The following is a 26382-nucleotide window of genomic DNA, read 5'->3' as shown; positions in this document are numbered from 1 at the left end:
TGACCAGGGACCAAACCCGAGCCGCCTACACTGGGAGCGCGGAGTCTTATCCACTGGATCACCAGGGGAGTCCCTGTGTATATACATTTTTAACACAAAATTGGATAATCCCGTATCTGCTATTTGAAACCCAATTCCCGTTCCCCTCCCCCCCGCCCCGGCTTAATATTGGGAACCATTTCCTTTGTGTGAATTCAGGCACCTCCACAAAGTAATTTTGGTGGCTACAGAGCATTCTGTCGTAGGGACCACCGTAATGTTCTTTAGCCGAGGCTACCTTTCATCCCCTTGCTACCGTAATGTGCTTCCCCAGTCCCCTGTTGTTGGACATTTAGATTACTTCCAATTTCCCTCTTGTACATTAACCCTAGTGAACACCTTTGTATGTATATGTCCTTTTGTATATTTTAAATTATTTTCTTAGAAATCCTAGAGGTATAGTTGTCAGACCACGATGCACAGTGTTCGTTTCTATTTCAGAAACACGGTATCAATTCAGCTTCCTTACCAGCTGTATATGCAAGTGCTCATTTTCCAACATCCTCACCAACACCATTGTTTCTTACTTTTTATAAAATAGTTTCCTCGAGTTTTGCTGTGTTGGTATTATTCCTTACGAATGTGTCAGACGGTGGGGGAAATTCCTTAGTGACGAGCCACCTCTGGGTGTTGGAGGGGGCCCGGTTGCTCTGAGCCTGCAGGCTGAGGGTCTAGGGCTCTTCCCAATGCTAGGTGTCATCTCGAGGCCTCTCCAAGTGGGGGTGTTTGTCCCTCGGGGCTGAAGTGCAGGCCAAGCCCACTGCTCTTTCACCACCAGCCCTGCTGTTCGTTGCCCCATGGGGGCAGAAGTGCTCCTCCTGGCAGAGCCCTGGGGATAATCAGAAATTTTGTGAAACGTGGGCTTTCTTGGGAAAGCTCTTTGGCGTTGGAAGTTGTGTTCCAGACGTCGCCGCCTGTTGGAATGGGTTCTGCCCCTGGCACCTAGGATGGCGAAGAGGAGACCATGGCGGGCAGACGAATATTTAAGAAGGATGAATGAATCTGCATTTTGAACCCAAACCAGAAAACCTGCCTAAAGGGCTCTGGTGCCGCCTCTGGCTCTTGGATCTCTGTTCTGTGGGAGTCCGACCTCTTGGTGTGCATCCCTAGCTTCCCTGAACCATATTGCAGTCAGAAAGGAAGTGCAACCCAGACCTGACAGGTAGGGTTTTTTTATTTCCCCTGACAGCGCACCTCTTGACCTCTATCTTCTTGCCAGTGACTTTTTAAATCCTAAATGATTTGGCAATAATTGCTCCTCCTTTCGTGGTTATTGCCCTTCACCGATAGTAAATCTGTGAAATCCCCAGGGGCTGGAACGCGTTTTGGTATGCGGAGCCCACAAGCTGGCCCAGACAGGCTTCACTGCGGCGGGCGGCCGCACACCCACCGGGTCCCCGCACCCTGCCCCTGCCCTCACACGCGGCTCCGGGCTCTGCCTGGGCTTGGCCAGTGGCTTATCGTGCAGAACCATAGCTGCTGCTTCTGGTGTTCTTCCTCCGATGGCCCAGATTTCTCTGGTTCCACTTCCGTGGGCCACACCGAAAAATGTCCTCGCCCAGGCAGACCCAGCAGCCTCTGTTCTGAGGGGGGGAGGAATTTCTGCTTCATGCACAAGTGTGCATGCACAAAATTTTATTTTCCCCAGAGCATGGAAGAGGCCAGGCATGACATTTAATCATAGGAAGACGGTTTCATTTCCAAGGAACCTTCTAGCAAGCTGGCCCCCGGAACCCCTGGCAGCAGTGGACAGGGTCCTAAGCTGGAATGCTGTGGATGTTTAGAGGCTGACCTAACAGTGTCAGGACAACTCTTCGAGAAGGGCAAAGTAGGGTCTCACACTGGGGCTTGTGGCTGGTCCGGCTGCCTAAGCCAGGTGCCCACCTGCCCTAGCCCTCTCCTCCCAGGTGAGCTGTGTGGTTGCCCAGGTGACCCTGGCTTTGCAGATACCTTTAGACTCACGTGTGTGTGCAGCAGTCTCATGGCGGGTCCCACTTCAAGGAACACGCGTCGCCACTGGTTCTTTCTCTTGGGTGACTGATGATTTCCACACAGCTGCATGGGAGCTTGTAGACACGAAAATTAAACCCATTTGGATTTGGCAGTGTTTTCCCCAGCATCACTCACTCTAGGAAAAAAAATTCCAATTTTACCATATCTGGGTACTTGCCCCTGGCACTATTATTTACTTAATGTTTCTTTAAATTGATTCATTTTATAAACTTAAATGTATTTTTAAAAAAACTTTCGATCTCTACTATAAATGGAAGACCAGAATCACTCACCGTAAATAGATTACTCTAAAAATAAATACAAAGGATTACATTAAAAATGTATGTCCTTGGGCTTCCCTGGTGGCGCAGTGGTTGAGAGTCCGCCTGCCGATGCAGGGGACGCGGGTTCGTGCCCCGGTCCGGGAGGATCCCACATGCCACGGAGCGGCTGGGCCCGTGGGCCATGGCTGCTGAGCCTGCGCGTCCGGAGCCTGTGCTCCGCGACGGGAGAGGCCACAACAGTGAGAGGCCCGCGTACCGCAAAAAAAAAAAAAAAAAAGTATGTCCTTATATATACTACCAAATGTAAAATAGATAGCTAGTGAGAAGCAGCTATATCACACGGGGAGATCAGCTCGGTGCTTTGTGACCCCCTAGAGGGGAGGGAGAGGGAGGGTGGGAGGGAGACCCAAGAGGGAGGGGATATGAGGATATATGTATATATATAGCTGGTTCACTTGGTTATACAGCAGAAACTAACACAACATTGTAAAGCAATTATACTCCGATGAAGATGTTAAAAAAAGTTATGTCCTGTTCTACCTAAAATCAAAGAGCATATCACCAGTATGCATAACACACATTGGGAAACATGGGTTTAGTGGAGGAAAGACCAGAGGAAATTAGTGAGAAGTATGAAGTTTAGAATATTCACTGGGACAAAGTGCAGTTTATTTCAGGTACCTCGTATGTCTCTCAGGGCCGGTGGCTCCCAGCAGTTGGCAGAATTCTCAGCCCTGGTGGTCTTCAGCCACCTGCTCAAGGTCCCCCGGGGGCCAGTGTCCCCCAGTAGCTTCTCTGACGGAGGCCTCTTTGGCCTCTGCTGGAATATGATTAAGTGGCAGGGACCTGGTACCTCTGAGGCAGCCCATGCTGATTGTTAGAAAAGCCTCGTGTTTACCTGAAACTACCTCCCTGGCATCTGGGGCCGCACCAGCTCAGTTTTTGTCCTCGTCCGCAAGCTCCTCGTGATTCCTCGTTTTTTGAAGTCCTGTTTGGGAGATGTTTCCGAGGACATGTGCTTCAGGCTTAATGGCTGTGCTTTTGGGAATTCGTGTGTGGCCTGCCCTGGTAGAGGATTAGCACACATGTGGTGTCTTCTTCGGAGAAGGCTCTCACCCCTTCCCCTATACCCCCTAACCTAGTTGACCCCTCTTGCTCTTCAGATCCAAGCTCAAAACCTCACCTCCTCCAGGAAGGCTTCCCTGACCACCACCAGCCCCACAAGGTTAGGCCTGACAGCCTCCTGCACTTTTCCTCCCTGTGCTTTATCACAGGTCCTGGCTCCGTGTTTGTGAAATCACCTCATGAACATCCGTCTTCTGCCTTCCACTGGGAGCTTCACAAAGATGGAGACTGTGTTTCTGACTCACTGTGTCCCCACTGCCTGGCCTATAGAGGACCTGATACAAAGGAGCTGAGGCACTGGAGCCCTGTCGTAAGGACTGTGGACTGTCTCCAATAGGGTTACATTAGGAGTTTCCTCAACAGAACATTTCCTAATATTTTTTCCTTTTAAACATGTACAGATAACTTATTACGTCCAGGCACTGTCCTTGATGCTTAACTTACGTGATTTTGTTTAAACACCACACCAATTGTACCCATTTTACAGACTGAAGTGGATCACAAGATCACAGGGCTAGCAAATAGCAGAGCTGGGATTCAGGCCCAGTTGCTCTGGCCGCGTCTGCGACTTGAGCTCAGTCTGTCCATTCTGCTGGTCGCATAGGGCCTGCCTCTGGATTCACTGCCTCCCACCCCTCCCACTCCGAGCTGGAAGGCAAATTCCATCTGGACTCCTCTCCTCACAGGCAGAGTCCAAATCAATGTGTAAGAGTCCCCTGGTTTGCAAATGCTTCACGGTCATCACTTTTTTTAAAAAAAAATTAATTAATTCTTTTTTGGCTGCATGGGGTCTTTGTTGCTGCACGTGGGCTTTCTCTAGTTGTGGCAAGCAGGGGCTACTCTTTGTTGCTGCGTGTTGGCTTCTTATCGTGGTGGCTTCTCTTGTTGCGGAGCATGGGCTCTAGGCGTGCGGGCTTCAGTAGTTGGGGCACGTGGGCAGTAGAGCACAGGCTCACTAGTTGTGGCGCACAGGCGTAGTTGCTCTGTGGCATGTGGGATCTTCCCAGACCAGGGATCGAACCCGTGTCCCCTGCATTGGCAGGCAGATTCTTAACCACTGTACTACCCGGGAAGTCCATGGTCACCATTTTTAGTTTTCTTGGTTTCGGTTTATGCATTTATTCATTGGTTAGCCCTACCTAGCATCTGAATTCCAGAGGAAAGTTGTGGAATAACTGTCAGTTTCAAAGCTTCTATCCCATCAACATCAGGACACTCACCCTGCTACGGGAGCCCGGTTTGTCAGGCCTGTCTGACCTCCCACCAAGGACATTTCTGATCGGACTTGGGAGCGTGTCTGGAATGCATTTGGTATCTGAGGCATTAAACTTTTCTTCCGCTAGCAGGATCGTTTCCTGAAAATATTTTGAAGCTTTTCTTTTAATCAGTGTGGCAGTTGAGTCAGGGAGGCTGCTTCTTTTTTCTTAAAAGAAGCACATTTATTTATGTAAAGATTACGAATCAATTTAAACAGTAATATTAATACAGGTTGATGTGTCGAATGGGCACCCACTGGTGACTAAAGTTTTGGCAACACGGATGCGGACTATGCCACCCACTCCCACTCTTTTGGTTGGTAAACACTGAGCAGTTCTATTGGCTGGACCTCCTAAGTGTCTCCAGACATGCACAGCCATGCCTTATTTCAGAGCACCGATTCACTCAACAAACTCGTGTTGGTCATCAGCTGAGCTCCAGGATCAGCACAGAGCCTGCCCTCAAGGAACTCACACAGTTTTTGGAGGAGGGAGATAAGTGAAGGGACCATTATAACACAGGAGGTGTATGCAATTCAAGGGGGTAATCACAGAATGTTTTGGGGACCCCCCAAACCCAGCCGGGGGTTGAAAGGTGGTGGTCACCTGAGCTGAGTCCAGACAGACTGTTAGGAGTTGGCCAGCAGAAGAACAGAGGGAAGCGGCAGAAAGGTCACCCTGTGCCCATGGGCACCCTTTCTGGTGCTGTCCATTCTGTTTTGTGTAGATGCGTATTTCTATTTAAGTACCATTTTCCTTTTGCCTAAAGAACTTCCTTTTACATTTCTTGTGTGTGGATCTGTTGGTGATGAAGTCTTTTAGCTTCAGATATCTGGAAATGTCTTTATTTCATCTTTGCTCTGAAAGATAATTTTGCTGCATATAGAATCCTAGGTAAGCATTTCCCCCCTTTTCAGTACCAAGGTGGTATTCCACTGTTTTCTCATTTGCATGTTTTCAAGAAGAAATCTGATGTCTTATCTTTGTTTCTGTCTGTACATGTCTTTTTTTTCCTCCAGTTGTTTTTAAGATTTTCTCCTTGTCGCTGACTTTGAGCAGTTTGATTATGTTGTGCCTTGATACACTTTTCTTCATGTTTCTTGTGCTTGGTACTGATTGGGATCTCGGAGCTGCGGGTTTGTCATTTTTGTTGACTTTGGAAATTTTTCAGCCATTATTTCTTCAAATATTGTTTCTGTCTCCCCTTCTCTCATCTTGCTTCCTGGGACTCCAGTTACACCAGGCTGTTCGAAGTTTTGTCATAGCTCACTGTTTCTCTGTTCATGTTTTAAAAATTATTTTTTCTGGGGGCTTCCCTGGTGGCACAGTGGTTGAGAGACCGCCTGCCGAAGCAGGGGACGCAGGTTCGTGCCCCGGTCTGGGAAGATCCCACATGCCGTGGAGCGGCTGGGCCCGTGAGCCATGGCCGCTGAGCCTGCGCGTCCGGAGCCTGTACTCCGCGACGGGAGAGGCCACAACAGTGAGAGGCCCGCGTACCACACACACACACACAAAATTATTTTTTCTCCCTGTGTTTCATTTTGGATAGTTTCTATTGCTGTGTCTTCAAGTTCATAAATCTCTTTTCTGCATTGTCTAATCTGGATTTAATCTCATCCAGTGTTTTTTTTTTTTTTTTTTTCAGTCCAGACATTGTAGTTTTCACCTCTAGAAGCTTGGTTTGGATCGTTTCTTTTACCTTGCATGTCTCTCTACTTAACTTTGGGAACGTGTGGAATACAGTTACAGTAACGGATTTAATGCCCTTGTCTGCTAATTCTCACATGTGTGTCAGTTCCAGGTCTGTTTTGGTTGATTTTCCTCTTCGCTGTGTGTGATATCTGTCATCTTTGCACGTCTGATTATTGTTTTAATTGGGTGCCAGACACTGTGAATTGTACCTTTTGTGAGTGCTAGATATTTTTATACACCAATAAATATTTTTGTGTTTTGTTCTGGGATGCAGTTAAATCACTTGGAAACAATTTGATCCTTCCAGATCTTGCTTTGAAGGTTTGGGAGGCAGAGCAGGTTTAGTCCAGGGCTAATTCTTCCTCACTGCTGAGGCAAGACGCTTCTGAGAATGCTACTCAGTGCCCTGTGAATTATGAGATTTTCCAGTCTGGCTGGTGGGAACAGACACTAAACCCAACCCTGTGTGAGGTCCCGGCACTGCTTTAATTTTTGGTGTGATTCTTTCCCTGGCCTCGGGTGGTTTCCTCACTTGCCTGGGCTCATTAGCAGTCTACCCAACACTGCATCATTCGGGGGGACCCTCTGTAGAGCTCCACAGTTCTCCGGGTAGCCCTCTCTTCTCGGACGCCCCGCCTTAATCTCCCAGCTCTTAGCTCCGTGTCCTCAATTCAGGGAGTCTGGGCTGTACCTAGTTCTTCCTGTCTGTGCTCACAGTCTGGAAACTCTGAAGACAGTGAGCTGCGGCATTTGTAGGATCCATGTCATTTGTTTCCTGTGTCTCAGGAATCCTCCTTCATTGCCTGATGTCCAGTGTTTTGAAAACTGTTATTGCATTTGGTTTGTCTGGTTCTCTAGTTGTTTCAGGCGAGAGGGGCTGCTTTTTGAAATGATATCCAGGCTGTGAGCATTTTGTGTGTGTGGGTGTGTGTGTGTGTGTGTTAGAGTGTGTATTTTTGTTTGCTCTTTCTTTTTGTTTTTTTTGTTGTTGTTGCTTTTTATAGGTAGTAAATTCAGCATGGAAAGCAAAACCTAAACTTGGACTGCAAAGATTTGCCAGAAATTTACTTAGTTTTCACAGAACCAACGGTTGGCAAAATAACCTGGTTACAGAGTATTTAGCTGAAGGTAAAATTCAGCCTGTGCTCGACTAGAGGTGAGATAGCGTCAGCTTCCCCGTGTGTCCTGGTGGCACTATATCACTTTAATACCCGCTGATTGATTTTAAATCGCCCAGATATGCACCGTTCAGAGCCGCAGCCCATGATGGGCAGTGGGAGATATATTCAAGTACATTGACTTTTAATCAATATGATGACGATACTACCTCGTTTCCTTTGTATGGTGGTGGTTTTAAGCATGAAGTCAAGAGGTTTATTATGTCAAAAAAGATGAGGCAGCACAGGAAGAAAACTGTCTTGACATCACTTCTGAGTGCCTTTCACTCACTGCACGACAGGCCATCATGATCGGGGACGACATCGTGGGTGACATCAGCGGTGCCCAGCGGTGTGGGATGAGAGCGCTGCAGGTGAGGACCGGGAAGTTCAGGTAAGTGCCCCGCGCCAGCCTGCCCGCCGTCTGCCTGCCTGCCTGCCTGCCTCGTGGATTCCTGGGGTGACCAGGGTTTCGTTTGTCTTCTTCTCCACAATGAAGGGCGTTACTTTTTCCCAAATGGAAGAGCAGTATGTGGGCATCTGATGCCTTTTTTTAACTGTCCCCTAAGGATGGGCCTGGATGCCTTTTTGTAGCAGAGAGTGGTAGATAAAAAGCGTCTGAGTTTCAGAACTGAGATTTGAATAGGGTGTAGTGTGGAGACAGCAAATGGAAGGCTCTGGCCAGCCGTCGAGCCTGCTTCCCACAGAGAGCCGGCTTGAACTTGGGCCACACTCCTGTCCTCAACGTGGCTGATGCCTCACTGTGCTCGGAGGGGACAGCTCCTGGGCGCCCAGCTCCTCTGGTCACCTTCTCCCTCCTTGTCCTCCACCGTATCCATCTCTCACCTAGAGATGACAGGTCCGTGGTCAGGGATGAGTCAACGACACTTTGGAGTTGAACCTCTGTCTCCAGAGCGTCTTCTTTGCTGGGTCAGAAGTCAGCCTAGCCTCGGGCAGGTTGCGGACGGGCACCTGTCGGGGGTGTGTGGATGTGCCCTGCGGTGTCTGGGCCTGGCTTGCTTAGCCTTTGAGCGTATCTCAGACATCACAGTGTTGTCTTGGCTTCTTCTAGATGGTTTTGATTGTCGCCATTCAGAGAAAGTACCATTCTGTGTATGCTGGAGTACCATCTTGTGTATGCTAGTTAAAACATGGTTACCCTGGGGTGTCTGGATGTCGGGGGAGGGATGGATTACATCAGTCCTGGGTGGTCTGCTTAGACGGGGTCAGAGGAATAGATTAGAGGGCCTGACCCTCACTCCGAGGCCCGTTCCTGTGTGAGAGACACACGTGGCCTTTGGGTTTGGGTCACGTAGGTGGACACAAGGTGAGTGAGGAAGTCTCAGTACTCCTAAGGTCCAGGGCCAGAAAGTCCCTTCCATCCACCTCTTGGACCTCCCAGGGTGCCAGAGGCCACCTTGCAGCCCCCAGCACACCTGAAATATGGACCTCCTTTCTTCCCCAGGTCCTCAAACGAGGGTTTCCTGGGCTCTCTGCGGCCTAAGGGAGTGAGGGAGACCCCACTCGAAACCTCATCAGCATTCTCTCCCAGAGGCCAGCCTGGAAGCCCGAGGTCCCCAGCGCCCGCTTCCCCCGAAGCTGCTGAGCAGTGGGACTTGGCACCCTGTGGTTGATGCTCTGCTGCACGGTGCCGCCCGGCCCCTGGTGCCGCCCCATCAGTAGCCAGCCTAGCTCAGTGAGCACCTTTGACCCATGAGCACAGGAGGGGCACCTCCGTAACTGAGAGCACGGTGGTGAGGCAGAGGTGAAGAGTGAGAGCCATGTAGCTTTTTGCACTGGGCTGCTGCTTCTGGATTCTTAGGGAGAAAAACATGTCTGTCTCGATTAAATGTAGCCACAGCTGGGGTCTTTCTGGCCCAGCCTAAGCCATGGCCCTATAAACTGAGAAGGTACTGCCCCTGCCCCAGGCCCCAGGCATGCCACTAGGTCGCTGGGTCACTGAGAAAGGTCCGCACACACAGTCGGGAAGCCCTCGAATGGGCAGGTGGGCATGCAGACGGCTGTGTCCTACTGTACACCACCGGGGTTGGCACTTTTCTGAGTCCCCCATCACCCCGTCTCCCAGAGAGACAAACCCCATCAACAGTTGGCCAGATCATTCCAGACTGCCTTCTCTGTGTAGATAATATAAGGATAATACTTTTTTTCTCTTTATAAAAACGGTATTATATTATTTCACAACCTGCCCTTTTCTTGAACAATGTTTTGTGGCATCTGCCCTTGACCGTTCTTCATCATTTTAAATTGCTGAGGAAATGCTGTAGGTAAGTACTGTTTAGCGCGTGGTGCACAGGGAGCCGTCAGCAACGGGGAGGTGATGCCGGTGCTGTTGGTGACGTCTGTTGCTTCCCGGTGCAGCCCCACCTGGCTCTGCGTGGAGAGGGTGGGGCTTAGCGTCTCTTTTCGTGGAGGTATTTAAGATTTCAGACCTTTTGATTTGTTTGTTGTGAGGTTATAAATCTGCCTTTGTTAGCAGGCAGGGCGGAGGGAGAAGAGCCTCAGTGCAGGTTAGGTGGTGATGCAGCCACCGGAGGGGGAGGCCGCGTGGCGGGACAGGAGGCTGGGCTCCGTGCTGTCAAAGCAGGCGGAGGACCTCTCTGCCCCTGGCCGATCTCTAGAGCCTCACTGTCTAGTGCGGAAGCCACGAGCCGCAGGTGCCTGGGGAGCACTTGAAATGTGGCAGTTCCAAATTGAGACGTGTTAAAAGTGCACGTACACAAGAGTCCAGACTTAGCGGGAGAAAAAGAATGTGACAAACTCATTCATGATATCTCACACTGATTGCATGTTGCAATCCTGATGCCTTATGTTAATTTCACCTGCTTATTCTTGTTTTTGTTCGCGTGGCCACTAGAAAGTCCTAGCTTGCCTCCACGGCTGGCATCCATCGGCGCTTAGTGCAATTCTGGTGGGCAGCGGGGCCCCTGCACCGCCCCCTGCTCCCTGCAGATGGCAGTCTCGGTGCACGAGATCTCCATGGCACCTTGCACGGGCCTCTCTGTAGACGTAGCCGGCTTGGGGCCAGTGAGCAGCCTTGGCACCTTGGCACCCTGGTGACTGGGCCAGCGTCACCCGGCAGCACCCAGCTCCTCCCTCTGGGGCTGCCCTGCCTGCCCCTGTAGCTCTCCACCCCTCTGGCCACCTCTGTGAGCCGGCGGCACTAGGTTTGAAGCTCACTGTGGCCCATGTCTGCACCAGACGTCAGCTGGGCAGGGGCAGGGTCTGCGTCCTTACTGTGCTGGGCCTCCCTCTGAGTGGCTTCACAGGAGCCAAGGGCCACTGGATGGGTCAGCAGGGCATCAGCCCTGTGCACCGTGTCCCCTGTTGGTGGCCTTGGTCCAGCCTTGACTGAATTGGGGGAGTGAGGCGGGTGGAGGATGACCTTGTCACCGGGCACGGGTGGCAGAGAGCCGTGCGGTGAGGGAGCTTGGCGCTCATACCTGGCCACGTGGCTTCTCCACTGGCTTGAGGCCAAGGGCCGAATGGGGAGGCTGAGGCAAGTGAAACCGGGGTGTCCTGCCTGTCCTGGCACAGGAAAGGGAGGGAGGCTGGAGGGGGCCGCGTAGGGCCTCTGGACAGCCCCGCTGCAGGTGCCCCTCAGGCCAGCGTCTTCTAGTTGTGCGTGCACACACACATACACACACACACACACACACACACGCGCGCGAGGTTGTCTGAGGCCACGGCATTGCTGGGGGTGTGGGATTTGGACTTTCCCATGGCTGTGAGATCTCCCTGTGACCTTCCATGTCTTCATTCCCCTCACTTCTTTCTATTTTTTCTTTTTTAATTTATTTAATTTATTTATTTTTGTCTGCGTTGGGTCTTCTTTGCTGCGTGCGGCCTTTCTCTAGTTGTGGTGAGCGGGGGCTACTCTTGGTTATGGTGCGCAGGCTTCTCATTGCGATGGCTTCTCTCGTTGTGTAGCATGGGCTCTAGGCGCGCAGGCTCAGTAGTCGTGGCGCACGGGCTTAGTTGCTCTGCGGCATAGGGGATCTTCCCGGACCAGGGTTCGAACCCGTGTCCCCTGCATTGGCAGGCGGATTCTCAACCACTGCGCCACCAGGGAAGCCCGCTTCTTTCTACTTTTATCAGAAAATGGCCCAAAGAGAAAAGTGTGAAGTCTCAGAGTGGGGAGAGGTTACAGCGGCCCCTGAGCTTTGGAAGGAGGGCTTCACAGGGCCTGCCCCACCAGGACCAGCGGGAGGCTCAGGCCCCTTGCAGGAAGGAGGCTGGATCCCTTCCAGCAACCCCAGTGTTTGGAGCCAGAGAGGCTCCCAAGGCAGACAGCTTGCAAACACACCCCCGCCCAGCCGGGCAGCCGGGCAGGCGGGCAGCCGAGCTGTAGACAGAGCCATACAAGGTTTTCTTTTCGTACCTGCTCTACGTGAACGTCCAGCCCAGCCAGGGTGTGGCCTCACCTGGCTGGCAGGTAAAGGCCTTTCGGGCGTTTTCCCCACCTGCCCCTTCCTGGCATGTCTGACGCACCGGGCCTGCTGGCAGAACCTTCCAGCCTGAGGCCAGGACCTGCTGTTCCTCCAGTCTCCTCAAGACGCCATCCCGACTCCAAGGGCCCTGTGACCATCGCAGGCACATCCTCACGGTCGCAGTGAGTCCCGGAGGCCCAGAGGGTGCTGGCTCCCCCGCTGCCAGAGGCCTTTCCCGTTGAGACAGCTAAAGCCTTGCCCAAGGCCACCTAGCGAGGTTAGGCAGAGGCTGGGCTGCAGCCTTCTCTTACCCCAGGTGGGTGCTTCTGCCACCGCTTTCCTACTGGGAACATCCAGCCCTTGGGGCTCAGCTTCTGAGGAGCTGCAGGAGTCACGGTCCCAGGCTCACTTCAGGGCACAGGCAGGGCTCGGTGTCTGAATAACGGGGGGCTCGTCTGGGAGGACTGCTGTCCCCACCCCCAGGCACCATAGCCCCCCTCCTTCTCTCCTAAGGACAGGCCTCATCTTCCATGGGGGCTGGGGCCAGGCCCTGTGTACCCCCATTCTGGCAAATTCAGGTGAGGGACGTCCTTCTCAGGAGCCCGATGCCCTGCATGTCCCCAGTGGAGGAGGAAGCGGTCGGGACATCTCGCTGTCCCTTCATACCTGCTTGTGTCCCCACCTGACCCCCCTCCTGGAGACATGCCAGAAGCGGAGCGGGGACACCCTGAACGCTTCCCCCGTCACCCTGTCCTCCGTTCCACGCTGCAAGGCACAGCTGGCGCCTGGTTCTCAAGCACGGTGGCAGGCGTCACTGCCCAAGGCCCACGCTGGTCGCGCTGTGTAAATAATCCGGCTACGTGGAGCCTGCTTTGGGGATCCTCTTATTTGTTATTTACTCACTGGTGGGAGATGTTTTCTGAGTCCAGAACGTTCTTGACGAGCGGTTTGCCGTTTTGGACTCACGAGGGAGTGGGCCTGGATTCCAGGTGTCCCTGGGCTGGGACTGGCGCTCCGCCCGCACCGAAGCTCAGCTGGGGCTGGGGTGCCCGTGGACAGCGGGACTGGCGGGTCTGAGGTTCCAGGCACGCTGCACAAGGCTGAAGGATGCGGGGTACAGAGAATGTGATGGTGGAACCAGACCCTGGAGTGGAGATACCCAGAGCCCGAGAGGGCTGCACTCGTGACACAGCTGCCGCCAAAGTGCGGCCCTTGACCCCATCTCTCGTCACTCTGCAGCCAGTGACTTCACAGAGTTTCCTTAAGAGGAGGCTCTGGTTTCCCTTCGGAAGGAAATGGGTTTTTCTTCTAGTGCCAGGTGGTATTTGAGGGAAGTGAGTGATCCTGGGTGTTAATTTTTCAGCAGTCACCGTTGTCACCGTGAGGCCATTGCAGGCTGGGGTTGTGGGTGGTAGCCCTCTGTCCCTGCGTCCCGCCGAGGAGCATTGCCACGTGTGCACCAGGAGGGAGCTCCTGCCTGCGTAGATGGACACTCCGAGCCTCAGGCCTCTGGAAGACGCTCCCAGCTGGGGAGGAGGCTCCACGTAGCTTCAGGGAACCAGGAGGTGACCAGCTACTGCCTGGCTGCAGCCCACCCAGCTGGGGAGAACGGCTTAATGCTGGGCGTGGGGGCTCCCCCCTGGGTCCCTCGGACTCCAATCCTGGCTGCCAGTTGGGGGAGGGCTCCGGGAACCAATCTTCGGGGAAATCGATTGTGGAACGTTGGTGGGCCAGCCGGTCAGCCCAGCAGGTAGCCTTGGTCTTGCACGGGGATAGAGGTTGTGGGAGGCACCCCTGGGCTTTGAGAGGTCCCTTAGCTCACTGGGGGTCACACAGTGAAGGGGTCACAGATTTGAGCCTATATGCCTTCTTTTGGGATTTTTGCTAACTGCTTTATTGAGAAATAACTCGTATGTCGTACAATTCAGTAGTTTTTCAAATGTTCACAGAGCTGTGCAGCCGTCACCACAGTTGGGCAGACACCACTCCATCATTCTGAACCCTTTAACCATCCTTCCCAAATCCCCTGCATCCTAGGGCTTTGCGGGGGGCAGTGCCAGCCCCCAGCGGTTCAGTCTGCCTAGACCCTGGGCCCTGTGGGAGACTGAGGAGGGACCCCCAGGGGCCTGGGCTGGGAGGGCATTGGGCAGGCAGAGGTAGGCACCGGTGGTGGGGTCAGTGGGGGTCAGGGTGGGATTGGCAGGGCCAGACCCACCCGTCTCCCCATCCCCTCCCACCCACCGCTTTCCTGGGTTGAGTCGCTTCCTCTGCACTGGTTTGGCTTCCCTGCCCTCTGACTCGCTGCTCGCTGGGGGACAGAACTAGTAGCACTTTCTGGTACCTGACTCTCATTATCGTTCTTGGTCCCTGACCAAGGCTGCTTCATGCCCAGGGCAAGAGGGGAAAGGTTTCCAAACTGTATACAGCCCTGCTGGACTCCTCACCCTGCTTGGAGAAACCAGCCGGCTGAGGCGGGGGGCTCCAGGCTGAGGGGGGCGTCCCAGGTGGAGGCCAGGAGGTGGCTGCAGAGTGAGGCCACAAGGTCCTTTGGGGGGCCCAGTTAGGACCCCATCAGCAGCCTCCTAGCCCGAGGAACTTGCTTCCTAGGAACCTGCAGGTAACTCGGGGGGTCCTGGACGGCTCACGGGGCGGACGGGGTTGGAGGAAGGCCCAGCAGGTTCTCTAGTCCCCCTGAGGCCAGCTAGTACATTCCAGGAGCCCCTCAACAAACCTCGGGAGGTGTGTGCTCTGGACCTGCCGCTCGCACTTGCTCCTCAACCGTGTGACACCCCGAGAAGGAGGCCAGGGTCACGGTCGCCGCTCGGCCACAAGCTGGCGAGGAAGATGTGAGAACAGGGCAGTGCCTCCCAGAGGGTGTCACATGCCAGAGCCTGTGACAGGTGCTCACATGCATCTTGCTTCAGCTTATCTAAAGCTCACAACCGCCCTGGAGGCTGCCCCTCTTCTCACTCCACTTTATACGTGTGGAAATGGAAGCCCAGAGAGGTAGAGTAACTTGCCCGAGGCCACACAGCCCACCAGTGTGGGAGCTGGGATTCGAACGCAGCTCTGCCTGACTGCAGGTCCTGTGTCCTGAGCACTCTCGCACCCTGCTGCCCCCAGTTAGCCCAGTCTCGCGGGAGCTCCGAGCCCGCGCTGGGTCTCACCGACCAAGAGTGGCCGCCGTGGGGCTCTCAGGACCGAGTGGGTCCCTCCTGTCCTTGTTCTCTCGCACGACACTCTGCACTCAGCCCCACTTGAGGAAAGGGGCCTCGTGAGGATGAGCTGTGACTTGAGCTGGTCTGGCCCCGAAGTCGGTCATGTGACCACACCCGAGGGCCTGGCTGCGGGGGGTGACAGGTGGCAGCCCCAGCAGTCACATGTTCGCTGGCTTTGTGGTTAAAGCCAGCTAACCCTGAGCCCTCCCCTCGCCTCCTGTGTGGGGGTGGGGTGGGGGAAGGGGTACTGGAAGGTGCTGGAAGGAACCTCATTTAACCTCAGAGGAAGCTGCCCATGAAGGTGCGTCAGAGCTGTCCCGAAATAGAACGGGTTGCCTGGAGAGGGGTGAGTCCTCGTCACTAGAGATGACCCGGGGAGGCTGGCAGACCTCCGGCTGGGGAGGCCGAAGACGGCACTGCAGTGGCCAGAGGCCAGGGCTAAAGAAAGCCGCACACCCATTCTGAGTCTGCTGACATTTAATGGGCACTTGCGGGCACCAGGTCGTTTCTGTACCTCTGGTGCCATTTCCCCATTGACAGACCCTGAAATGTCAGTGTCGCCACCTCCTACTCGCAGTTGCGGAAACTGTGGCCCAGGCAGGGCAGGGGCACTTGTACTCGGTTATTCCAGCTGGGCCTGCCGTTCAAGCCTGACTTCCCCCTCTAGGTCCTGGGCTGTTAGCATCAGAGCTGGAGCCCAGCGGTTAAAACCACAAGTGTAGATGCAGGTGTTTAGGTGCATGAGTAGCACAGATGGGAAGGAAAGACAGCTGCTTGTTACGCAGGATTTGGTTATATCTTTGCATCATCGGGTGTCTGCTAAATATCGTATGATGAAAGTATAGCACTCCCATCAGAACAACAGTTAGCTTTTAAAGTACGCTTGTGCCACCCACACCCCCATAGATTTGTGAATTTGGGGAATTCTTAAGAAGAAAGACCACCTGAAAGTACAACACTGTTCGTTTAAGAACAGAAACCAACCCAAGTACCCTGAGGCGCACAGCTCTGCCCTGACCCCCGAGGCCCAGCCGGGCTCCCCGCTCACACGCAGGACCGTGAGCCTCTGGACACAGGTGTCCTCGTAGTGCAGTCCCATCCTTGGCCTGTAAGCGGGCGCTCCAGCCCCTCCTGCCTCCCTGCATGGTGCAAGGACACCCTCTCAGGTGTTTCATCTGGAAGGGATCAGGGTGAGGGCTCCGGTCCCTGCGACTGAAATCAGCACCTTCTCTGGGCCACCACGCATACGCAGCCGTCTGTGACCTCCTCCCCACAGCGTCACCCCGACACGCTCAGGTCCCGTGCCCTGGCTTACACACACACACGCACGCACGCACACGCACGCACGCACTTGGACTTGTGGAAGGGTGGCCACCCGAGGGCGGGATCCCAGCCGCCCCAGCACAGGATGGGCGTCCAGGGCCGTCGTGTCTGGACTCGCGGACGGCGGGCCCCAGGCTGGGGGTGGTGGGTGAGGGTGTGTCCGGGTAGAGGGGCCTGAGTCAGCCCTCGCTGGACAGAGGGGCTCAGAAGGTGGACTCAAGACTCCCCTTGCTGCAGGCCCAGGTCCGCCCGGATGTGTCCAGTCCAAGCCCACCTGCCCCTCGTCATCTGGGAGCGTCCTCTGACCCGGGGAGGGAGGGGCCTGGTGAAGACCTGAGAGGGTTGGGCAGGGGGTCAACCTCCAGGATGCGCTGTGCCCTGAGGAGGATGCCAGGGGAGCGTGCACAGGGCTTGTTTTCTCCTCCAGACTCTCCCCTCTGTGTCCTTCCTCCTGTCCCCACTCCTGTCCATCGTCTCCGCCCCTGGCTTTGCTGCCTCTTTCCACATCCTTCAGGGTCAGCGATCATTTTCCCTTCTTCCTCACGCCACTTTCCGCTGGGGCCGCTAGAGGGCGCCTCGATGCCAGGGCCGGGATGCACACCCGCTCACACCTGCACACTCAAGCACACTCACACCCAGGCCCCTTGCACACATGGGAGCCAGGCTTCCCCAGCCCTCCCCCCTCCCCTGCCACCCCTCACGGAGAACATGGAGGTGCTGGGCCTGGGGGTTTCCTGCAGCTATGGCGAGACCCTCCTGGCGGCGGGATCCCAGGCCCGAGGCAGGTGGAGCCCCCCCCCGCCACCATCCTCTCCAGGGTCTTTTCCCTTTTCCAGCTCCCCTGGCACCGGCCCAGGGGAGGGGGGCCTGAGAACTTCCAGTGTTCCTGGCCAGGGGCCTCCTAGCACCCCTGTGGGCACTGGGGAGACTGGGTCTCCCAACCCCTCAGGCTCCCCTCCTGTCTGTCCCCACATCCCCATCCTTGGCTGGCCTGAATCCTGCTGTCCTTAAGGTCTTCTCTGATGATGGAATTCCCAGGATCTTCCTAGCTAGAAGGGCCTTAGGGGACCCCCGGCTCTGTATGGGCAGCTGAGAGTGGCAGAGGGGCTGTCTCAAGGTCAAGGGGATCCTGTGGCAGTCTGGGGTCTGTGTGGGTTCCCACTCCAGCACCGTTTCTGTTGTACCCCAAACACACCTCGCCTCCGGTGGAATTATCTGGCCCTCTCTTGAGTTCCCACAGTCTTCTTATTTCCAAACCCTTTTTGAGATCTCCAAAGAAGACAGATTCCATGTATCCTTCTCCCAGAGCCAGACCCAGGTCCAGGTCTCGCCGGTTATTCCACTAACTCCTCTATAGACGGGGGATCCAGTCTGGGGGCAAGCAGCTCCGTGGTCCTGTCTCTAGACTCTGATCTGGGGCACTAAGGCCTTGCCTCGACGTGTTGACCGTGTTGCTGTCTTTTTTGTGTGTGTGTGGCCTCGCTGCACAGCATGCGGGATCCTATCCTAGTTCCCCGACCAGGGATCGAACCCGTGCCCGCTGCGGTAGAAGCGCAGAGTCTTAACCACTGGACCGCCAGGGAAGTCCCAGCATTCTGAAGATTTCAGGACATTTTGTCTGATGCTTCCTTGTGAAATGACCCAGGTTATGCATTCGGGGCCAGAATATCACAGAAGTGATGCTGCGTGCATCTCCGTGCAGCATATCAGGAGGCTTGCGGTGTCGGTTTGCCCCAAATGACGATGATGTTAACGTGGTTTGATTAAGATGGTGGTTGCCATAGAGTTACATAAAGTTATGGGTTTTCTTCCCTTTGTAATTAATAACTGCTCGTGGGGAGATACTTTGAGTAAAAATCGCATTCCTCATCGTACTTTCATCCACTAGTTTTAATGTCTGTTGCTGCTTCTTGAGTTAATTATTTCTATGATGGTTACCAAGTAATTCCATCATTTGTTCTTACATTTGTTGTTGATGTTCCACTGTAGGAAAGAATGTTTTCTTCTCCCCGCTTACTCATTTATACCAGTGCAGACTCATGGATTCCTGTTTAACCTGGTGGGTTATAATCTGTTACTACCATAATCGATTTTGATGCTCAGACGGTCCCTGGTGTGGCCAGTGGCAGCCTCTCGAAGCTGGATCTGTGTACTTCTGACAACCCCGCCCCAACCGATTCTCCAGCCCTTCCTTACTTTCTGGCACAAAAGATGTTTCAGGCTCATCGTGTTCTGTCTCTGTATCAGCCCTGGAGTCAGCCATTTCTCCAAGGAGACCCCGTTCCTTTGAGTGGAAAGTGATATTTAGAATGAAAGACCAGGGCGCTAGATGTTCTCTTGCCTCTGGATGTCTCTTCTCTCAGAGCCTCTCTGTGGACAGAGGTGGGAAGCATGCATGTGTAATTCACACGTCCATCCCCCTGTGTCTCCGTTCCTGTCGGTACCCGTAGAAAACCATGGGTTCACACCGATGCCTCTGATTCTGGTCCAGCGCCACAGGGCTCATCCCAGCCTTGTGCCTTTGCACATTTGTACCTTTGTCTGCCAACGGGGAGAAGACTGCTTCCGTTATTCTCTCTCTGTTTTCCTAATTGCTCAGTCCCCCTGTATGTGGCCAGTCTCTGGCCCTGCTGGCCTGCCATCCCTCTCACTGCCCCGTCCCATGCCAGGGCGCCGGGCTGCCTTCCGCAAGGGAGGAAGACCCCAGACCTTGCTGGCTGATCTGTCTCCCTCCTCTCACCCTTCCCGTTCCTTGAGTGAGAGGACTGGGTTTTTGCCAATTTCTTTGTCCCCCCCGCCGGCCCCAGTGCCTCGCATGTGGTGGACACTCCGGTCTGTTAAGCTGAATAACAACGGTCTTCCCCATCGGGAGAGGGCTTTCAGCTTCCCAGACCATTTTTATGTCTGTGGTTCTCACCCAGGGCTTCTAGGTAGTCAGGGAAAATCTTCTGTTTTCCGGGGAAAATGCTGACTCGCCCAGGCTTGCCTCGCCTGCATGGGGGTGAGAGGGGTGGGAGCAGCCGCCCACTGCGCCCAGGGTAAAGGTGTTCCGGGGCAGTTGCCAGCATGTCTGTCAAGGTTGTCCCTTTGCCCTCATGAAAGCCTAGCTACGTGGTGTAAGAGTATCACCTGGACTGGTTCTCCTGTGGCGATCGTGTGCTCCGAAGACAGAGGACCTCAGGCTCAAATCCTGGCTCTGCCACCTACCAGTTGAGCCTCAGTTTTCTCATCTGTAAAATGGAGATTTGGGGGAAGTATCCTCAGCACCTTCGGCGCAGGAGGAGCTGAAGGAAATACAGGTGCAGGAGGTAGGTAGGTCTGTGAAACCACATGTGTGCAGAGTGCAGAGAACTGAGGCTGCTGGCCTGACCCTCCAGATGCCCGGGCATTCCTGGGGGCAGGCTTGGCCAGGCCCACGCTCCTGGGTCGAATCACAGGGTATCATGAACCGGGGCGTTCAGGACACCGCTTTGAAAATTCACGCCCACGTCCTCAGATTTCCAACCCATTCTCCCAGATGTGCTCCCAGCCTCCCCTTTTGTGGCAGACTGGTTGGCAGAGCTCACAAGTTTACGTAGTCGGATGGGGGGAGGGAAACATGCAGGTGCAACCACGTGAGATTTTTCTTGCTGCTCACGACCTTGTGGCAGCCGGGCAGAGCGTGGCATGTCATGGGGCCGGCCACTCCGAGATGACAGATGCTGGATTAGCAAAGTTGACCTTTCTTTTAATAGGGCGCCGTTGGCTTACTGCGAGGGGAGGAGGGGCAGCTGCTCCCACCCCCCCCACATGCATGGAGTCGCATCCCACCCTTGCCAGGCCGTCTGCTCCTGCCACCCAGAGGGCACCCAGGAGGCGCTCAGCTTCGCAGGCACCTTCGTGTGCTCAGCACTGTGCGGCGGGCACTGAGTGGCCTGGAGGGTCCCCAGCCCAGCGCTAGGCACGGAGTGTGTGTCCTGCGGACTTGGGGTGCCCAAGGAGGACTCCGTGAGGAGTGGAGTGCAGGCGGAAGGGGGACGTGGCACTCTGGGGATCGCCTGCTCAGCAGGGACAGCGTCTGCCCCGGTTGCTGTCCTATCTCGTGTGGTCACAGGACGGCAGGCTCTGAGCGGCAAGAGTGTGGGGATGGGTAAGAGCCCGGGGGTGCTGAGTGGCCGGAGCAGAGCCCCTTGCTGCGGCAGGATTGCCCTCCAGGCCCCAGGGCGTGCTGAGCCGGAGGGGGTGGGGCAGGCTGCGTGGCCCCGCGTTTCAGATTGGCATCACCGTCTTTGCCCCGGTGCTGGGAGCTCAGGTGCTGGATCTGCCTGGATTTCTTCCTCCACCTCAGCCCTGTCGCGCTTTCTCTCAGTTTTTGGAGCCTCCTGTGTGTGAGATTGCAGAGAGCCGGGGGCAGGGAGGGGGCAGCGCTGGCTCGTCTGAAGCTGCACCAGCGTGGGGAGGAGGCCTGGGTGCAGGGCTCAGCCTGAGCAGCCCCGGCCTGGGTGGGGGGAGGGGGAAGGGCCTGGGTTTTGGGGTCTGTGGCAGGGGATGACATCTCTGAGCCACCGCCTAGCCGGCGTGTGACCCTGCATGGGCTACATTACCTCTCTGTGCTCCATTCCCATCTGTGAAAAACGCGCTGCTGCTCTTGCGGGGTGCTGTGAGATCCCACAGGAGTTACAGGTGAGATACAGGTGAGCTGGGCAGGTGCAGGTGAGGCTGCGAGGAGCCCTGTCCCCTTCCTCTCTGGTTCCTGAGCAGACGTCTCTCATGGCTCTGTCAGTAGCGCTGTGGCTCACACAGGGCTGGGAAGAGCTCACTAGTCTGGCTGTGGAAAGTAGCAATCAGGACTCGCACATAGTTCCACATAAAGATGTTCACGAGATCTGGGTATTGTCTCGTGTGCCTTGGTCCTTGGAGCCTCTGGGACCTGCTGCCCCCGTATGCTCAGCTGTGTGGCTGTGGGCTGGTTACTAAACCTCTCTGTGCCTCAGCTTCCTCACTGTAGATGTGTTTCCTTCCTAAGGTTGTTGGGAAAACACTAATTGTGACAGTGACAGACATACTTCATCAGAGATTGTTCCATTCGTTTACCCTCAAAACAATGATATGGGATGGTTAACCTATTATATCAGAGAGGTTGAGTAACTCCCCTAAGGTCACAGAGCTGATGAGAGCCCGTCTTTGAACCCTAGGAGTCTACTCTATAGCCGGTGCTCTGAACCCTCCACTGTGTGCAGCGTTACCTGAGTACTGCCCTTTTGTTTCTGGAGCGTTCTAGGTTAGTCCAGTAGATTTTTAAATCGCGTTGGCTTCCAGGGGTGCCTGCTGTGAAGTCCTGCTGGGCGGGGGGCCGGCACCAAGAGGAGCTGCTCCCTGCTGTCAGAGGAGCTCAGAGCCCAGGGCTGAGAGAACGACTGGCTCGGGGTCTGTCCTTAGGCCGGGGCCCAAGCCGCAGTTCTGCTCTGGTCCCTCAGGGAATTAGGGGGACCAAGCAGGGCTTCCAGACCCTGCCCTAGTTCAGCCCGAGCAGCTCCCTTGTCTGTTTCGGGGTTCCTTGCAAATTCTGCTGGCCTGGGGTGGAAGTTCTACTTTAAAAGCATTTAAAAGCTCGAGGAGCGTGGTTCTCCCGACTACGCCCCCGTGCCCCCCAACCCCTGGGCCCTGTTACAGGTGAGTAGGCTGAGGCTGGCCGAGTCGGGGGCTGCCACTGGCTCTGGCCCCAGGGCCCCCGCCTCGCGGCTGAATGGGCTCAGGCCTGTCCCTCTGCTCGTTTCGGGTGTTTCACCCCCAGGCCTCATCAGTCTCACGGAGGCTGTGACTGGGGCGTGGTAGGATCCAGGCGACACGTCTGAGATGTTCCTTGTTTTGTTCTGGCCAGCGTCAGCCAAGAGGGAGAAGAAGGAGTCAACCTTCTTTGGAACCTGCCAGTAAAGATGAACCATCCGTGTTTCCACCTGAAATGGTTTAGAATAAACTCTTGTCCAGCCCCAGTGAGGCCGCCCCAGACAGATCTTGCCAGGGCCGGATGGCAGCTCATGAGCGCATCCTAGTGTCCCAGCTCCTCTCTGCCGGCCTGAGTGAGCTCAGGGCCGGTGGTGGGACCAGCTGGTGTGTCCCAGAGCCCCCATAGCAGTCTCCCGGAGGTCCTGTGAGCCCAGGGCTGGTGAGGCTGAGGGAGGGGAGGCGAGAAGGGCAGAGAAAGCTTCTTTGCCACTTCGGAGGTGGCTTTCTGAAGGCAGAAAGCAGGCCAGGGCCCCATTTGACTGAAGACCACTGGGAACCTGAGTTATTTCAGAACAGGTCCTGTGCGGCAGCTCCAAGCCTGGGAGAATCAGGCAAGGACTGGGTTAGGACAGCGGCCCTTGATGGGTCATGCTGGAAGCTGTCAGCCCTCCTTTTGCTGCTGAGAGATGGATGGACTGAGCTGTGAGGGTCTGGACACCTGGACTGTGGTCCTGGCTCTGCTATGGACCACCCACTGGTGGCTCAGGCCTCTTGTCCTCTGTGATAATAAAAATAATAGCTATCTTTTAATTTATTTTATTATTATTTTTAATTAATTAACTTATGGCTGCATTGGGTCTTCGTTGCTGTGTGCGGGCTTTCTGTAGTTGTGGTGAGCAGGGGCTACTCTTTTTTGCGGTGCGCGGGCTTCTCATTGCGGCGGCTTCTCTTGTCGCGGAGCACGGGCTCTAGGTGCACGGGCTTCAGTAGTTGTGGCGCAGAGACTTAGTTGCTCTGCAGCATGTGGAATCTTCCTGGACCAGGGATTGATCCTACATCCCCCTGCATTGGCAGGCAGATTCTTAACCACTGCGCCACCAGGGAAGTCCCCATCTTTTTATAATAAACCAGCAGTTACCTGGTGCAGGACGAGCACTTTTCCTCTGTGCAGCAAGCCTGTAGGGTAAATACGTGTCTCGGGGTTTTGAGCATCAGAGACATATAGTGACAACCTGGTGGGCCCGGGAGTCGAACCAGGTAGGTCTGACTCCAGAGCCCCGCTCGCAGCCCTCACTCAGCTTGCCCAGACTCAGTTTCCCCACCTGCCCTCTCCATCTCCCTGCTGCCGTGAGAGGTCCCGGGAACACGGTGCTCAGGGTATCACGGGGCCCAGGGAGATGCTGGGGTGTCAGAGCTCTGCCCATGTGGCAGGGCTCCTCGTTGTTGCTGGAAGTGGGGACCCAGGTGGGAGGCTCCGGGTGGCATGAATCGGGCCGCAGGGAGTGGGTGGCAGGCATGCCAGCCCGGAGCTGGTTGTGCAGTTGGGTGAGGTGGGGAGGCCAGGACCTGTTGACGGCTGTTGGCACCAGGGCTCAGAGTCTCTTCTGCCTCCCGGCCCAGCCCCAGGCCAGGAGCCCAGAGCCCCCCTAAACCCTTCCACTGGTCCATCAAGAGATGCATCTAAAGGCCGTTCCCATTAGAGATAATGGCCGGGCCTCATCTCACCCAACACACTGCGCCCACTTCACAGATGAGGAAACCGAGGCCAGAGAGCCAGGTGGCCAGCGTGAGGGCCTGCCCCAAGAGCCAGGCTCCCCATCGCCTGCTCCTGTGGACCCCGTTTCTGTGCCCACTGCCCTGAGGAGAGTGGAGGCCGAGATTACCCAAGACTTTGGAGGTATCAGCCAGGTGTGAGTAATTCAGGCTGCGTCTTCTTTAGCCCTCGGATAAGTGTGTGTGGGTTTGTACCACCACAGAGCAGAGACATGATGTGGGCAGGTGTGGCCCAGGAGCCATGGTGGACGAAAGACCCTCTTAGGACTCCAGAGGTCCTGGGCTCTTCTCTGACTGAGTCCTCTTCTGGGCACTGCCATTCCGGTTCCCCCATCCTGGGTGACCCGCCAGAACCTCCCACCTTGGTGCCCAGGGCGGGACTCAGCACACAGGATGCGGCCATCTGTAGGGGCTCCCCGCCATCTGCAGGTCTCCGCTCTGTGGGCCGTCCCAGCTCTCAGCACAGCGCTGCCTTCCTACCTCCCGGCCGCGTGGCCTCCCGGCCGCCCTCTCTTCTCGCCCCATCAGGGCGTTCTCTGGGAGGACAGGAGAGGCTCTTGTCTGCTCACATCCAGCAGCTTCAGGAGAGCAGCTGCTGCTCTGGCTGGAGGGGAGGTGGTGGACAGGCCTCCTTCCCCTGAGACAGAGGCCGCACACGTACGCGCTGAACCATGCTGGTGACCACGAGGAGTTTGCTACTCGGACCCGGAAGAGACCAGTGATGATGAGGTTGCGTGCAGACATTCCATTTCTTGAGAGACTCGCAGGTCTAGGAACCCTTAGGAGTTGTGTAGGTTCTCCCCTCCCACTCCGTCCTGCGGAAAAGTAAGCCCCGAGCGGCTTCTGACTTGCCCAGGTGACACAGCTCTTTGGAAGCTGACTCAAGCTTCCAGAGGAGGAGCCTGGGTCTGCTAACAACACGGGCTCTTACTGCCTCTTATTCCTGCGAGGAAACGTGGTGAAGGAAGGAGGTGCTTCCTTCCGTGCTATTTCCCGGCACTTTATTTCTCAGCGCACTGCAGGCATTGAATTATTCTTAACCTGCCTTCATGGGAGCAGGGGGTACGCTTGCTGCAACCTGAAACGTAGGACGGTTATTCAGGGCCTCTTTCTGGGGGGAGTGGGATGGCTGGAGGAAGTGTGGGGTGCCCCCGAGGCCTACCGGGCCCCCCAAGTGTTCCCTGTGCCTCATCAGCCATGTTGAAACTGAAATGCCCCCCCCCCGCCCTGCCACATCCCCTGAGCTCCCCAAGGGGAGGCAGCAAAGCATCTTCAGTCAGAGCCACTTGCCTGACTTCATGTCCTGCTCCAGTCACTTCAGGCCTCAGTTTCTTTATCTTTAAAATGGGCATAATGAGAGCGCCGACGCCCCAGGTGGAGGGAGGACAGAAAGGCCTGTTATACTGAAAGCATTCAGCGCGTTTCCCGGCACATAGAGTGCTCCTCGGCAAATACCAGCTGTTGTTCTTTTTGTTGGTGTTCCATCTGTGTGAGCGTCCGGGAAGGAGGCCCCGGGTTACCCCTGACTTCCCAGGCCTTTGGGCCCACTGTCCCTGTGGCGTGGCTGTACTTCTGCGGCTGTGGGAGCCTCCGTGATATCTGGGGAGGTGCTCTGGGTGGGCGGCAGCTGTGCCTGTGCTGTCAGGCCTCCAGAGACAGGGACCCCACCCCCACCCCCGAGCAGGGACCTGCAGCCCAGGCATGTGGCCCCACCCTGTCCCTCCAGGCCCCCCGCAGGAGGGGCCTTTCACTGTAGTCTGGAGGCCCTGCTCTCTGACCTCTGGAGCTGCTCGCACAGTATTCTGAGGGAAGTTGCCAACACAGAGCACGGAGCCTCGGACAGCTGGCTTCTTCCACCGGGCGCCCCAGACTCCGTGGACATGGCCCCCCGCGCAGCCTGTTCTGCTTACTCCGTCCTGCCTGTTGGCAGGTTGAGTGGATTTTTCGCTAGGGGCCCGAGGGCTGTGGGAACACAAGCGTCTTCTCCAGCAGCCCCGAAGGTCTGCACAGGTAGGGTACCAAGACCAGTGGGTCAGAGTGCCTGGTGGTTTATAGGGGACACTCATCCCCTCTCCCGGCCCCTGAGCCCACTCCCAGGTTCTGGCCACCGGCGGGCCTCCAGACCCTCCCAGGAATTGGAGCCGGGGCTGCAGTGCCTGGGGCCCCGGCTACCTTAAGGGGCTCGTGAAGGTGTTTTCATTTCTTTTAAAATTAGAAGGAAAAAAAACCCCCAAACTTTTAAGGTCAAAGAAAATGTTTTAAAATTTTTTCTCATATCAGAAATACATGATACTTTTGAGGCTCACGGAAATCTGTTAAATTATTCAAATTCTTTTTATGGAAAAGGGGGCCCCTAAAGTCATCAAGCA

The 26382-nt window shown here is 55.4% G+C and overlaps 1 protein-coding gene across 14 annotated transcripts in view; it reads left to right on the top strand.

Moving 5' to 3' along the window:
- LHPP (phospholysine phosphohistidine inorganic pyrophosphate phosphatase) overlaps positions 1-26382 on the top strand; it is a 149355-nt gene that overhangs the window by 37686 nt on the left and 85287 nt on the right. For 12 of the 14 annotated variants that reach the window (XM_070043842.1, XM_070043841.1, XM_060285997.1 and 9 more), the window contains exon 6: positions 7848-7939. In XM_070043842.1, the coding sequence (XP_069899943.1) occupies positions 7848-7939 (92 nt within the window). Of the gene's footprint in view, positions 1-3589; positions 3751-7847; positions 7940-26382 lie in introns of all 14 variants that reach the window. The other 2 variants (XM_060285999.1, XM_060285998.1) reach the window with 2 other exon arrangements.

This window comes from Globicephala melas, chromosome 16 (genome assembly GCF_963455315.2).
Source record: "Globicephala melas chromosome 16, mGloMel1.2, whole genome shotgun sequence".
Lineage (NCBI taxonomy): Eukaryota > Metazoa > Chordata > Mammalia > Artiodactyla > Delphinidae > Globicephala > Globicephala melas.
Note: the sequence above shows the minus strand (reverse complement) of the source record. Positions and strands in the feature narration are given on the sequence as shown.